Genomic DNA, 14,726 nt, shown 5'->3' on the forward strand with positions numbered 1-14,726 from the left:
TTTGGATAACCATGTCCGTCAATGCTTGTCACTGACCGTTGACTGACTCCTGAAGAGAGTTCAGACGTTCGCTATACTTCGTCGAAGTCGTTCCTAAATTCCTGATGGATTCTTTGAGTTGCCGTAGTCTCGCCCCTTCAGCCATATCCGGCAGGTCGGACCAAATGTTATGATTGGTAGAAGCAGGGAGTGAAAGAAGGACGAGAAATAGAAGAATAAGAAACCGAAGAAGGAAGAAGAAGAATGAAGAATGATTGGAGAATAAACTTTTCATATCTTTTCAAAAAGCAGGGCTACAATTACTTATAGACTGAGCATAATGGTCTTGATTCCCTGACAGTACTAAATGATTCCCTATCTATCCTTTCTTGACATCTATCCACCGTCATGCCTGATAACTAATTGAATTCCCTGAATTGCCCCTTACACCCTCCTCCTCACACAAAAGGCCTCACACATAAGGCAATGTCTCTCTTTCTTCGTTTTGCAGAAGAAAAAAAGGGGGGAGGACCAGAGGAGGGAGAGCGCCCGAGAAGTGCATAAAGAAAATGCTTACAAAACCGGATACACTATCTTCTCCATCTTCTCTCAGCTTTCTCGTTCCGTTACCCAAACTAAACCAGAGAGTCTTTCACGTCATCCAGAACAACCAAAGGAGCTCCATATCGGTTCCCTCTCTCAGCCATGTCAATCTAATCCGAAATGTTAATTGCATTATTAGCAAACAAAGGCGAAATGAGAGAGAAGAAGAAGTTGATGAACCAAAACTGTGTTCGAATTCAAACAGTCTGGATTTTGTCCGAGGTAAGAAGCTTCTTAGTGAGCTGAGTACTTTGGGTATCGGAGGCCCCTGCAACTATTTCGTCCAAGTCTTCAACCCAACCCAACTGGTCTCTGCTATCAGGTACCCATTAGTTTTGCTTTCTTCATAATTTTTTATGTAATTGAATTCTCTGCTAGTCCTTCAATTACAAATTCTATTGCAGATACTGTTGTGATCATTCTATTCGGTTTATTATCGTTGGTAAAGGCTCTAATTGTCTCTTCGACGATTCGGGTTTCGATGGTTGTGTTATTCTGAACCGGATTGACTACCTGGAGAGGATTGAACCTGGGATTTACAGAGCTGGGAGTGGTTTCCCATTCAATAGGTTAGGTGTCCACTGTTGCAATGAAGGCTTTGGAGGCCTTGAATTTGCTGGAGGCATTCCTGGGACTGTTGGTGGTGCTGTTTACATGAATGCAGGTGCCAATGGACAGGTGATTGCTGCTGAAGTTCTCATTTTTGTAACAGCAAGAGCTTTCTGAACCTTGAAATTATAGGTTACTCTGCTTCTGTAATTCTAGTTTTTGTAACAAAAGAGCTTTCTGGACAATGAAATTGTTGGTTAAGAAATGAGCAAAGGCATAGGAGTCTGTTGACTGTTTATCACTTTATACATTTTCAGGAGACTGCTGACACCATTTACACTGTTGAGATTGTTACCATTGATGGGAGACATCAAACATTGCACAGAAATGATCTTAGCTTCGGTTATCGCAGATCATCCTTCCAAGAGATGGAAAACATGGCAGCAATTGTGGCTGTAACATTCCAGCTGAAACCTTCCGCGGCTGCGAGGGAACGGCAACAAGCATACTTGCGAAGGTGAAGCATTGAATATTAATATGGCTTGCTCCCCATCTGTTTCGCTAGAATTCTCTGAACAAGAGGAGGCGTGAGGACGAGTGGCACTAACCCTATTAGTCATTGTTAGTGAAGCAGTTCTCATCACACCGCGGACATAGGCAATCTTGACGAACCACATAAATCTATGCTGTGTTTGTGTGATTATTTTTCTTTCTGTTGTGTTTGCTTTATTGCATCGTGATTAGGTTTCAAGTTCCTACACCCCCTACTTAGTGGCATTGATAGTTTGTCGGTATCACACAGGAGGAAATTATCTCAGCCATTGGTGGAAAGGAGTGCTGGATCAGTGTTCCAAAATCCTTCAGGTTTGGGAATTTCAGCAGGAGAACTGATTGAGAGAGCTGGGCTGAAAGGCTACAGTATGGGAGGTGCAAAGGTTTCCGATGTCCATGCAAATTTCTTCATCAATTCTGGGAGTGCTACTTCCCAAGAGATGCTTGAACTCATTGATTTCGTTAAAGCACGGGTCAATACAACATTTGGCATACAACTTGAAGAAGAAATACAGTATGTTAAGCCTTATCATAAGTTTTCTAGTACTTCAATGGCAATTTAGACAAATATCAAAAAAGAGGAAGGAACCTCCTCTAAAAAGAGAATACAATTTAACGAAAAATATTGATTGCATTCTCAGATAAAGTAGCTATTGATTGTTCAAGATGTATTTCAGAATTGCATAAATGTATGGTTATTCAAGGCTTTGCTCGGTATTCTCCATTCCTTTGGTCAGTGACTTTGTGATCATATGAGTAACAATTCCAATTGGACAAAAGAGTAGGCATAACGAAACTGAATGTCGAGTCTCTATCTCATTTTCCAGTCCATCTTGGTACACCTGCCTGGATCAAGAACGAAGAACTGTCAGAAATCAAACTGCCATGTGAAATCAGTAATCAGATGTATTTGTCTTACTCAAAACCTTTACAGAAACCTGTGTGTGTGTGTGTGTGTGTGAGAGAGAGAGAGAGAGAGAGAGAGAGAGAGAGAACCTTGCAGCAAAGAGATCAACAGCCAACAGATGAATCCATGCAGAAGCCAAGGTCATCTCACTGGAGAACATCTTCCCTATACTAGGGAGCTGCACATGGCTTAGAATTTGTTAAACTAGTATATACTAGGAAAGAAAAGATAAATGATAGATTTTGAGAGAGAATCAGTGGAGAGAATTGCCATCTGTCTGATTGTTTCTTTTCTCAGTGAACATTTTTAATTGATTTAATCTTCTAATAAAATTAAGGGAGAGGGTTGGGCATGCCGCTGGCTTTCCTGGAGCTAGCAGCTGCGCCCAATGGAGAGGTGGGAGAAAGACAGACTCAGGCTGGGCACAGAGCCAGCGTGCCCATCCTTTACCCTAAAATTAATAAACAGGATTCGCAAAACGATTGAAGATGGATACACACCTCTGGCAGCCAATATTTACTTGCAAACATTAATCGCATGGTATCTGGTGTCCAGGAGAGGTATAGAAGATAGGCATACATAAGTCCAAGCGCACCATATGGTATAGTGCTCTCCATGGTTCTCTTGGTCTACATTTACGGGAAAGCAGTCGTCACTTAGCTCAGCAAAAAAGCATGCAAGATTTTTTCTTTTTTACATTTCTTGTTCCATAGAAAATGGTATTGATGTTAAACATCAATTCATTCACCCAACACTCACCAGCTTGGCTTTAGGTGCCAGAACCATGAGGGTATAGAATGGAAGAACAGCAGCTGTTCCCAGGGTGAAAACACCGCTGGCAATTTGAGAACTTGTAAACCCTACAAGAGAAAACTGTGTTACCAGAAGAAAATAAGACTCAAAAAAATTTCCAAATAAAAATTAAATGCTTCAGCCAGAAGCCGTCACTGTAACATGAGCGTCAAATTGGATACAAATTCTCCCATCAACTGATCATTCAAGAGTATCTGCTTGAAGACATGTTCTCACTTCTTAACCATTCTAAAGGTCAAGGATCTGAAAGAGATTGAGAGCACTCTATGCTACCTGTACCTAAGGCAACTAGAGGAAACATGGGGGAAATTAAACACCTCTACCATGAGGCTTTTCTGAACCCTGCACTGAAGACAGGCTAAAACAAGCCAATAATAAGAAATTGAAAAATAAAATCCCATAAAAAAGTCTTGAAGAAAAGTTTTTGAACAACCAAGTTAGGCTCTGACAACTTTCAGTCTTTAACAATTGAATCAGAAAGTGGCAATTGCAGTAATCAACTTTTGAAACATACAATGGATCAGAGACCTAAACTCCAATTTGTTGAACTATCTTCTTTGGAACTCTTGGACATAGATTCTCAGCAAGTTTGACAGAATAAAATTTTCAAGTTTCAACGTACCACAGTTGCAGACAGAGGGGGAGAGTGCAGGGCTACAAAGGCAACAAAATTTCCAAGAAAAAAAAAAATATTTCAAGGAACATGTGCATCTATCTGGAATAAAGAAGCGATCTTTTTCAGTTACAAAGAATATCAGGCAGAAACAGTGGAGAGGATATACTTATGTGCAGAAAGAATACTAGACAGAACCATGAGTTTGACAATCCATGGCAACTTGAAGTAAGATTGTGCAACCCAGCAATAGGCCAGTCCAATGTCATTGGTTTGAATCTTTGCAACTTATTTCAAATAATGCCTGTGCCCAGAAGTGTTAATTGGGGTAAACATGAAATCAGTGTGCTGGTCAGGGTTTAGAATGTTCACGATTTCCATGAGCTGCAGTCAAGAGTTCAGAAATTCCAAGTTGAATTTTAATATTTCACTAGGGATTGGAATGAATGTGGGCAATCAATAATGTGAATGCCCGATGGTAACAGGTCTTGCTTTGGTTATTTGTTGTTCATTTTTGAATAGTTGAGTTCTTTTAGCAGAGGTTTTTCTCCAGATTTGGGTTTCTTTCTAACTGGCCATGCTGGCTGACAGTGAGATCCTTTTGGTTTCTATTGATTTTGTCTTAAAAATTAACAGCAGAACCATAACCAGTAGCAATTTTTCTGAATGTAGCAAATCACAGCAGCCTCACTGGTTTGTTACTGTCTTAAGAAGTAGCACCCAGCAATCAAGATATGGCTCATGCAGACATGCATTCACCGTTAAGAATCCTAGCTCTGGAAAACCCGATCAGTCTGTCAATAAATTAGCCAATATTGAAGGTATGCTTGATGATATGCTTAACAAGATTACAAAAGAGTGGAAGCACACCTCGAGTTCAAAACAGATAAGAATTGTCTTAGAAGTTAGAACCATTCTATAGTTAAATATACAGCTTTTAATTCTAAATTGAAATATTTGAATTCCTAATGACACAGAGTGTTTGCTGTCCTACAAATAAACAATTTACAACCATGATAATGTGCATCTTCTAGATAGCTTTAGGGAAATCAAATCATAAGCTAGAAAAATCGGTCAGTTTGTGCCACATATTATACTACTTTACTGTAGGAGAAAACTTCACACTAACAAAAGAGATTCATGATTGACTTATATAGTCAGGGATCCAGAGACACTTTGAAATCAGAAATAATGTGCTTTAAATATAAACTTATGCCATGTGTAGATAATGATTACCTCCAGAAAACCTAAATTAGAAAACTTTCTTTTAATTTCATTCATATTGAATGGATGAGAAGGGTTGAGACCTACAGTCAATTTCCAAGAGCTCCAGTACCACATGCTCTTTGCAAAACTTTAAAATTTTAGCATGTCTTGATCACTGAAAACAAATTTAAATTATAAACACCACTAAGCAGCAGCACTACTTCATGATATCAGAATCTCCTGTGTTTATTTAGGACATGAGACTTTGTAAAGCCAAAAAATAAAAAAAAAATTCTATCTTGCAGTGCAACATAATATAATGGTGAAATAAGCAGTGTGAGGGACAAAAGAAGATTACATGAAGCAGATACTTTATAGCTTCTTCTTTGAAGCAGATGCCCTGCAACTTTTGGACTGAATACAACTCTTGTTCCCCTCACAAAACTCCAATCAGTGTTTTCCTTAATGCCAATAATTGCAACTTGTTGGCCAACAAATTTGGTGCTTATACCTCTGAGAGAAGAGACAGATCTTTGTTCTCTCTTGAGAGTATGCCAATGTTGCTTAAAATGCCCCAATCGGTTAATCTATAATAGAGTAACACATGGCAGTAAGAAAATTGTACCAATAGAATAAAAAAGAAGTAACAACTTTCTATAGAAGCACCACTGTGACACAATCCAATTTAAATTCAATCAATGAAATTATATAGAAAAGAATGTAGAGGAACAAAAGAAAAGCAAAATGTAAGAAATCAAAGAAGATTACGATACAATACAAGCAAAGAAAGTAGGTAAAAATAATCCCAAAAAAATAAAAAATAAAAAAAGGTTTTGATAGTAGAGTTTTCCATCTCCACAAAAATTTATAACTACACAGTGGCAGTACAAAAAAATAGGATAAAGATACTCTGCATCATGTTTAACCCATCTGACAATCCCATTGATGTTTAACATCTCCAGATAGAATGACTGCTTTAAAGCATCAACCAGAGTCTCATTACAGATCAACATTCAAAATCCAAGTGAAAGCCAAAATCAAACCAAACAAGCAAAAGAATATCTGAAATACATGGAAATTACTCCACCAAGAATTGTTGAAGCATGAAGATATCAAATATCACCATCCACCAAAAAAAAAACAAAAATTCACTGTAGCAAACTGAGAAGAAACATCAAATATAGAAGGTTGGTATAATGTACCAGATGAAGTTTGAAATACATGCCGAAACCCATATAACACTAAAATGAAATCAATAAAAACTGAGTGATGCCCAACCACTAAAAGCCGAATATTGAAATCACTGATCTCAATAAACTTTGAAATCACAATGGAACTGTGAAAGAAAACAATCCTGAGTGAGAAAGCGGAGAGAAGAGCATCCAGAAGCCTAGGTAACCGAACAACAAATTTGGAGAAGTGCAGAGAAATTACTGCATAACTTCAGACAATGAAAACCAATATTATGTCAAACACCCACTACAAACAGGCAGGATTTCCACCAAAATGAGAAGAAAACACGGAAACAACAGAATCTACCAAATACCCAGTTAAGGCCAATCCAAGATTTTATCAAAAACATCTGTGGGTAAGTGCCAAAAACGCGACCCAGGAAGAATGCAACAAAACCCAAGTGAAGAAGTTTTAACGAACAGAACAAAGTCCATCCATACCATGAGCGAAGTTTGAGAATCGCAAGAACATGCCGAGAAGACCATCTCCTTGAGCGTAGAACTAAGTTGTTAAACAACAACAATAACTTCTTCATTCGCTAAAGATATACCAAAAAAAGGAAAGATATAGAGAAGGAAATGGAATTCCTTCTTAGAGAAACAGCGTACAGACACGTACGACGCAACTCAGTGGAGAACAGTGAAAAGGGTCGTCGGTCAGCGCACTGAGGAATCCTCACTAGCACTGCACTGATGGGAAGTCCAAACCGACAAGTCCACATTCGTTCTTCCCCTCCCCCACTTGCAGAAAAGGTGCCTTTCCATGGGGGAATGGAACCACGTGGCTAGAACAGGTTTGCCGTTATTTATTTTTTAAATAGCTCGGTTGGTGCAAGGGTATTCTAGTAATTATAACGTACACTGGTGGACATAACCTTTTTGCTGATGTGACCATCACTGTCAAAGTTTGTAATCTCGGTATCGGGATCAAATGGGGGTATCAGATCTGATTGGACAAATAAGACGTATTTATCCTTGATTTTTATAAAAAATTATTTTTATTATCATTTTACCCTTGTCCATACAGATGTATCGGATCAGTATCTAGAACAAGATTATGAACCTTGATCACATATTGGGGATGGAATCGTTCAATATTGGTCTGAATTGGTTCGACCCAACTGATTCTAAACAATATCGGGATGAAAATCGGAGTAGCCTTGGAATCGGGAATCGTTTAAAAAATCAGTCTGATCTAACTTAAAATACAAAAAAGATGGTTAGGAATCGACCGATCCGGATTGGATGGGTTGATATGATTGATGTGATATATATATATATATATATATATATATATATATATCACAAACAAGAAGTTATTTGGGGAGTAGAGGGTGCCAGACTAATATATATATCTGCTTTAAGTCCAAAAATCCATTCATATCCAATCTCCTACATGGTTTCCCAGAGTACATTAAAACTAAGTTGAGCATAATAATAGAGCAACAACAACAACAACAACAACAACAAACAAACATCATGGTGATGGCTAAAAACACAAAATGGAATTTGAAGGCAAACAAACAAAGAAAATAAATTATTGACTGATCACCCCAATTTCCCAATTGGTCTAGGAATCAACTTGGATCATTTGTTAATCAAACAGATAATTCAGCCATTTCATTTGAATCTGATGTTTCACTATCCTCCACCATTGGATGATGGGATCCTTTGGAATTATATTGTTGAATTACTAACACCGATGCTGTTGTCGAAAACTCTGATGATGCTAACAATGCTCCAACTGGCCCCATTTCTGGACAATCAGTTTTATCAACCAAAGATACAATCGGCGGTGTTCGTCCCACAACAACCAGATTGCACTTGTTCATTGCCTTCAATTCTGCTACAATATCTGCCTTACCTCCCACAACTTTCTCCTCAAATAATACAGAGTTGTGGCTCTGTCTACTTAGTGCTAAGAACTCCTCATCCACACTCCTATCATTCACATCCTCTGTTCCAAGACCAATTTTGGTAGTAGCACCAGTACTAGCCACCTCTTTTAAGGACTTCCCTGCATGGGCCATGAATCTCAACACAGAAACCTTGATCCCTGGATGTTCAGACATCCGAAGTGCATATGCAAGTGCTTCCCTATCATCATGGCCACCAAAGAAAGGCACCACAATTGAGAAGGACACATCACTGGCTGAGACTTGGGAAGTACCACCAAGGCCACGGTCAACAAGGATTCCTACTGAACAGGGAGCATGGGTGAGTACAAGTTGGTTTACATTGTGGATGCTGTGGCCAAGTGACTCCATTGCACCATCTATGCGTTGATGCTTGTGGAAGGGGAGGAGGATGATGGCGACATGTTTATGCTCTGCACTGGTACAGATATCTTCATGAATGGTATCGAAATTAGAGATGGCAGTCATAGGACGAATAGAGACACTGCTAAGCTGTTGATAAGCCTCGAAGGCAATAACCATTTGATCGTTATCATCCCTCTGGTTGTTCCAAAATGGAAGCCCATTCTTGCGAGCCTTGTGGACCATAGATATTGCAGATGATCTCTCTGAAAGCTCCATGAGATGCATGGCATAGACAGAGACGCCACGACGTTTATTTGTGCCTCTAGAGGATTCAAGAAGGTTGATCATGCTGGGAATGTTTCGGGTACTATGGAAGGCGGCTAAGATGCGAAGTTCAGTGTCAGGATCTACACGCTTGATGGTTCGATGCTTGTATGATTTCGCCGACATCCTAGCAGGCTTGTACACAGCCATCACAATAGGAGTGGTGATGAAGGTGGTGAAGAGTGCCATTAGAACCATTATAGCAAAGGTTTGATCATTCAACACCTGTGCCACACCAAACTTTCTATTAGTGCTGTGGTTAGAGATTTAAAATGAATCAAGCCAAGTACTATGATCACTTCCAATCTGATAATAGCTTAATTGATAGTAATGTTGGGGTTCCATGCGGAAGGCAGAAGTAATAATCCCACAACGGATGTGAGTAGCCCGATGTGGAGACTTACATGTACTTGGGCACCCTCTCCTTAATGGGCTTTTGAGGATGAGTTCTACCCAAGTCCCAACAACCATATCACCTTGAATATATAGATTTTGAATCATTTTAATTTCCTACCTCACCTTCCGATCTTTGCCAATGTTGAGGACAATAAGCTCCACCAACCCCTTCGTGTTCATGAGGAACCCTAGTGCAAGTGCCTCCCGAGAAGGCACCTTGCAGAGTAGAGATACGATGAGTGTGCCACCAATCTTCCCAACACATGCTGTGAATATAACAAGACATAGTAAGCCCCAAGATTGTGCTCCTCTTATGGTGGCTACGTCTGTCTTGAGACCACTTGACACAAAGTAAAGTGGAAGGAAGATCCCTGAAACCAAGTCCTCAATCTTCTCTATCAATATCCCTGCAAATGGTCCATCTTTTGGGACTATAATACCAACAATAAAAGCTCCGAATAGTGCATGAATGCCAATGGTGTCGGTAACAAAACCTGCTGCTAGCACTAACGTTAAGGCCACACAAATGTACATCTCCTTCACTGGTTCTCCTTCAGGGGAGCGTCGAGCCATTAGTGCCAGTGCCGGTCGTAAGACCACAATAGCAAAGCCAACAAATGCAACACCACAGAGTAAGACCCACAAAGAGATAATTGGAGAGGTTTTAGTGCCACTTAAAGAGATGGCTAGTGCAAGGAGTATCCAGGCAGCCACATCGTTGACAGCAGCGGCTGACATAGCTATGCGTCCTGCATCTGTTGTTAGGAGTTTCAATTCTGCAAGAATACGAGCAAGGACAGGGAAAGCAGTGATTGAAAGAGCTACACCCATGAAAACAAGGAATGGAGCATGGGCTGCGTCTTTGGAGATAGTGTTTTCGAGTATAGCTGAAGTCCCAATGCCCAGTACAAAGGGGATGGTTATGCCAGCGAGAGCAATGGCCAAGGCTTTCTTCCCAGTTTTACGGATGGAACGCATGTCAAGCTCTAGACCCACAAGGAACAAGAAGTAGAGGAGGCCAATGTTAGCAAGGGTGTCTAACACCGTCATGCTCCGAGGAGGGAACACTGTGTGAAGATATTTCTTGTTGCGTCCAAAGGCAGATGGTCCTAACAGTATCCCACCCTGATACAAGTTGCAATAGTTCCATCCACCATTAATGCATGTTATTCTCATTATAATTCTAAAAATCAATTCCAAGTTGAGTTGAGAAAGATAAACTCACAATGATCTCAGCAATGACTCTGGGTTGCCTAAGAGGCCTCAGAAGCAAGGAAAGCAATCTGGTGAAAACCACAACCAAACAAATCTGCAGAATTGCCAAAGGAAGTGCATAATCCAGTGGGTTTTCATGTTGAAATGCCCCATTCGATGTTGCCTTCATCGGTTTTGGGCACAGCATCGTTAAATTTAGGTTTGTCATGTTTGCCGCCATCTTTCCTTCCAATTTTTAGCCTAAACCAATCAAATCCTATTGACAAAACACAAATTCCACTTCAAATCCTAACCCAACAAGTCATGGAATTCAGCTATTGAAAAAAGAGGAGCAAACATTCCTCTCTATGCAACACATTAAAGATGGAGAACAGGTTCAGCATCTTGAAGATATATCAAAGTAAAATCAGGGATACCACCCTTGGCTGAATAACTTTAAAGAACTTAATAGAGAAACTTCCCTCCACATATTTACACTACACCCTCTCTGTCTTGTCCAGATTCCACCACCACCTCATTTAGACGTGCTAGAAGCCTAACCATAGATTTCATTTCCCAGTCATTGAATGGTCTATAAAACACTAGCAGTCAAACCTTTGAGTTTCCCAGTCTTTCCATACTATTAACAACACTTGCCTCCTTTCTCTGCAACCTGAAACAGATTTGAGAACTGGAAGTTTAAGCAGTTCATGACACCAAATGCCCAACCAGAATCAGACTTCATTCCATGATCAACTACACATGAGAATGTTCTCCCATGAGGGGCAAATAAATTCAATCTAGATTCCTTCACATACAAGCCTCTTAAATTCATGAAGGATTTCTTAAGTTGGCTTTGACATAGGAAGTCAGATAACCATTTCTCTTCTAAGTAATATAATTTCTTGAATCACAAGCACGGTTTAAGAGAACGGAATTGGGGATGGAATCGGTTTCCATCAATTCCGATTCCGATGGGATTGGAATCGACTGCAATCGGCTGAAACCCTAGAAATTGAAATTGAAATTGAAAAGAAGTAGAGATTTCCCAAAATCTGTGATTTTTTGGTGTTTTTTATTCAATAAACTTGGGGATCTTACTACCAGAAGAGATAAGTTTTTTTTCCATTGATTTTCTACTATTTTACTGACTAAAAGAAGGAAACAATGTCAAAAAATGGAGATCAATCATGAAACCAGGCAATTCAAAAGAGGGTAGCGAAAAACGGCTCGAATCGAGATCAGGTGTCATCGATTACAATTCGAATCGGGCGATTCACTCGCTACGATTCCAATCCCTCAAACCATGCTCATTAGGAGCTCCATCCAGTTCATCAGTTGAAGGCATTTAATTATGGTATATTCAAAGGAGTCTGGAGCAACCAAATCTACTTACCATTGTTCAAGCATGCTCAGTTCATCGAAGCAACAGGTTTTGTTAAAGCTCATTCAACTTATTTTGAATATTATTGATTGAAAGACATCATTAATTCGTGTCTATTTTTATTAGTTCTACCACATGTTCTCTGCCATGATAAACCCAATGGAGAGAAGCTGTTGTTACCCTAATGTTGGTGGACTTCATTGCCCAGAAGATTTCAAGCATACATAAATGAAGCTAATTAGAACAACTAAGTACAATGCAGGAAAAGACCCTTAAATTTGTTCAAAAACATGAATGCATTAGAAATTCAGAGAGGAAATAGAAGAAGTGTTTGTGGGTAATTGCACTGTTAAACTTAAACCAAGAGTTGGTCAACAAAAACAACAAGTAAAGATGAAAAACTCAGGAAATAAATGGAGGGTGAGGAAGAGTTTACCCTTATGGTCTCCGGTGGGAAAACGCCCGGGAATCCCAGTAAGGATTGGAATGAATGGAAAGTTGGTTCTTTTTACTTGCAGCAAGAGGGTCATTTTTACCTGCAGAAAGTTGGTATTTTTAACTTTTTTTAAGTCAAAATTCTGTTCATCAATTATATTTAACCACCCAATACTGATTGGTTTTTTTTAGGTCTCCGCCAAAAATTGGACACCAAATACCACAAACAGAATTCAACAAATTGCGCTCCACATATTTCTCCTCTCTCTCTCTCTCTCTCTCTCTCTCTCTCTCACACACACACACACACAAAGAGAGACGCAGAAATATAGCAAGCAGAGGCACGGAAGCATATTTTTGTTCTGGGTTGTCTCTGAACAGTTTCAATCAGTTAAACCGCCGCTTATCGATGGTGATGCAGTTTCTGCTTCTCTATTTTCTGTTGAAGTTATTACCTGATAAATTTCTTCAATCTCTCTCCTTCAACTTTTTTTAGGAAGAATGTTCTTTGTGCCGCAGCGCAGGTTGCGCCCAGGTACGCTGCGGCACAAAGAACAGCGTCCCTTTTTTTCAGTCTGTTGATCTGCTTATTTAAAATTCTGTTTGTTTCTTTGTCAGATGGGATTGAACATTGAAGAGATTTCTATCAAAAAAAGACAGAAAAAAAAACATTGAAGAGACCCACAGACAAATGGAAAATTTTACAAGGAAAAAAAAATAATAAAAATATATGTTTGTTTCTCCGGTGCATGTTTCAAGCCCAGTAAGTGCTTTTGGCTTTTGGTGCCAGCATATGCCTTGAAACACCTTAACTCATATAAGCAAAAGTATCCTTTGATCTTTGAATGGGTTATCGTCTTATATTACAACAATAATTTTTTTTTTTTTTTTGGATATTAAAGAAGGTTATTCATTCATGCACGCCCAAAGTCAAACAAAGGGAAACAAAATACATAAGACATATAAAAAACATGATAAACATAAGGTATTGACATATGGTATCCAAAACCAAGGAGTGGAAATTAACCTAGTACAACCACTTCCCTAAAGAAAAAGCTGAAGATACAGTTAAAAGTAAGTGCATGCACATACGTGCCAAAAGAGGGGGCCCATATGTGCCGAGCAGACTAACGCCAAACTATCCACGCATGCCGATACACTACCACAGCCTACATTCAAACAGACTTGCCGGATCGACGAGTGGAGCTTCGATCGACTGCAAAAGGGCCACCAAAAACACTGCCACGCCGTACTTTCGAACAGAAATACAAGGATCTGCTGGATCGGCGAGTGGAGCTTCGTCCACGTCAGGAAAGGTAAGGAGAAGGTTGAACGGCGGTTGGAGCATTGGAGCTTACGATAATCATAGTGCCAGGAGCACCCGGGACGCCAACACCTGCAAAAATACAAACAAAGAGAAGGAAAAAACCTCCCTTGTTTGGAAGCCCCTCGGTACGGTGGCTAAAAACCACAACCAGCCACAGAACCGAGGCTGGATAAGGTAGAACGGGGAGCTTCAGAGATGGTAAAGCAGGGCGGAAGGCGGGGCGGTGATGATCCGTGAAAAGGGGGAGTGGGATCGTCATCGTTGGCATCGCTACCGGCGGTTCCAAGGATCATGGTGGACGGAGCAGAGAAGGAGAGGAGAAGTATTACACGCACAAACGACAGAGAAATAATGCGCACAAACGACGGAGAAAAATCGACAGAGAAGAGGTTTCGTGCGAGAAACCAGGAGAAAACCAGATGAGGCAGCATGAGCTCAGGCGTGAGAGAGATGAGGCAGCCGCTTCAGTCGTCACTTAACATTTAACCCATCTTAAGCCAGCAGTACTCAATCGGTGGCGATGGGAAAGGGCAAGACAGAAGGAGAGAAAGGTTCCTGAAACGTTACCTCTTTAGGGCAAACGCGCAACCAATAGAGTGGTAGTGAGCTTGGTTGTACTACAACAACAACAAAGTAGGGAAAACAAAAGTCAAAGTGTAAGTAAAGTAAGAAGAATGAAAAAAAAAATGAAGAAATGAGATAAGAAAAGTGATAAATGGAAAAATGAAAAATTACAGTAAGAGGAAAGAGGCAAGCCTAGGAAATCAGGAAAATTAGGTGTCAACAACGTGGATATATCCTTGCCCTCCGATAGACTCTATCTGAGGTCATACTTGGCACAAAACCCAGACTCTGCATGTCCATTCTTCACAACCTCACCTATGGTTATTTTAGGCCTGCCCTAGTTCTTTTAGCTCCCTCAATCATAATCAGGTCACTTCTCCTTACTGG

At 40.0% G+C, this 14,726-nt stretch overlaps 3 protein-coding genes across 3 annotated transcripts; 1 reads left to right on the plus strand and 2 right to left on the minus strand.

Moving 5' to 3' along the window:
* Positions 1 to 525: 525 nt before the first annotated feature.
* On the plus strand, positions 526 to 2,407 carry LOC122664138 (UDP-N-acetylenolpyruvoylglucosamine reductase-like). Its single transcript, XM_043859840.1, has 5 exons — positions 526 to 904; positions 987 to 1,260; positions 1,449 to 1,648; positions 1,934 to 2,245; positions 2,350 to 2,407. Coding segments are annotated over exons 1-5 (1,143 nt in total). The 5' UTR covers positions 526 to 548; the 3' UTR covers positions 2,351 to 2,407.
* On the minus strand, positions 2,125 to 6,936 carry LOC122664141 (protein ABA DEFICIENT 4, chloroplastic-like). The gene is made up of 7 exons (XM_043859842.1): positions 6,896 to 6,936; positions 5,581 to 5,809; positions 3,350 to 3,450; positions 3,091 to 3,219; positions 2,680 to 2,768; positions 2,350 to 2,529; positions 2,125 to 2,245 (listed from the first exon to the last, which is right to left on the minus strand). Exons 1-6 carry the CDS (start codon positions 6,896 to 6,898, stop codon positions 2,379 to 2,381), a joined length of 702 nt encoding a protein of 233 aa, XP_043715777.1. The 5' UTR covers positions 6,899 to 6,936; the 3' UTR covers positions 2,125 to 2,245; positions 2,350 to 2,378.
* A 1,001-nt stretch (positions 6,937 to 7,937) lies between these two features.
* On the minus strand, positions 7,938 to 10,901 carry LOC122664137 (cation/H(+) antiporter 19-like). Its single transcript, XM_043859839.1, has 3 exons — positions 10,661 to 10,901; positions 9,559 to 10,560; positions 7,938 to 9,264 (listed from the first exon to the last, which is right to left on the minus strand). The coding sequence occupies exons 1-3, from the start codon at positions 10,868 to 10,870 to the stop codon at positions 8,053 to 8,055; spliced, it is 2,424 nt and encodes an 807-aa protein (XP_043715774.1). The 5' UTR covers positions 10,871 to 10,901; the 3' UTR covers positions 7,938 to 8,052.
* Positions 10,902 to 14,726: the final 3,825 nt, after the last annotated feature.

Source organism: Telopea speciosissima, chromosome 6 (genome assembly GCF_018873765.1).
Source record: "Telopea speciosissima isolate NSW1024214 ecotype Mountain lineage chromosome 6, Tspe_v1, whole genome shotgun sequence".
In the NCBI taxonomy this organism is placed as follows: domain Eukaryota; kingdom Viridiplantae; phylum Streptophyta; class Magnoliopsida; order Proteales; family Proteaceae; genus Telopea; species Telopea speciosissima.

Excerpts from the sequence above, each read along its gene's own strand:
- LOC122664138 (XM_043859840.1), top strand. The coding sequence starts at position 549 with ATGCTTACAAAACCGGATACACTATCTTCTCCATCTTCTCTCAGCTTT. Across the intron at positions 905-986 it reads CAACTGGTCTCTGCTATCAG|ATACTGTTGTGATCATTCTA; the intron begins GTACCCATTAGT and ends ATTCTATTGCAG. Across the intron at positions 1,649-1,933 it reads CAACAAGCATACTTGCGAAG|GAGGAAATTATCTCAGCCAT; the intron begins GTGAAGCATTGA and ends GGTATCACACAG.
- LOC122664141 (XM_043859842.1), bottom strand. Across the intron at positions 2,769-3,090 it reads GTAAATATTGGCTGCCAGAG|CTCCCTAGTATAGGGAAGAT; the intron begins GTGTGTATCCAT and ends AGCCATGTGCAG. Across the intron at positions 2,530-2,679 it reads GTTGATCTCTTTGCTGCAAG|GCAGGTGTACCAAGATGGAC; the intron begins GTTCTCTCTCTC and ends TTCTTGATCCAG.
- LOC122664137 (XM_043859839.1), bottom strand. The coding sequence starts at position 10,870 with ATGGCGGCAAACATGACAAACCTAAATTTAACGATGCTGTGCCCAAAA. Across the intron at positions 10,561-10,660 it reads GAGTCATTGCTGAGATCATT|GGTGGGATACTGTTAGGACC; the intron begins GTGAGTTTATCT and ends AACTTGTATCAG. Across the intron at positions 9,265-9,558 it reads ACATTGGCAAAGATCGGAAG|GTGTTGAATGATCAAACCTT; the intron begins GTGAGGTAGGAA and ends GGTGTGGCACAG.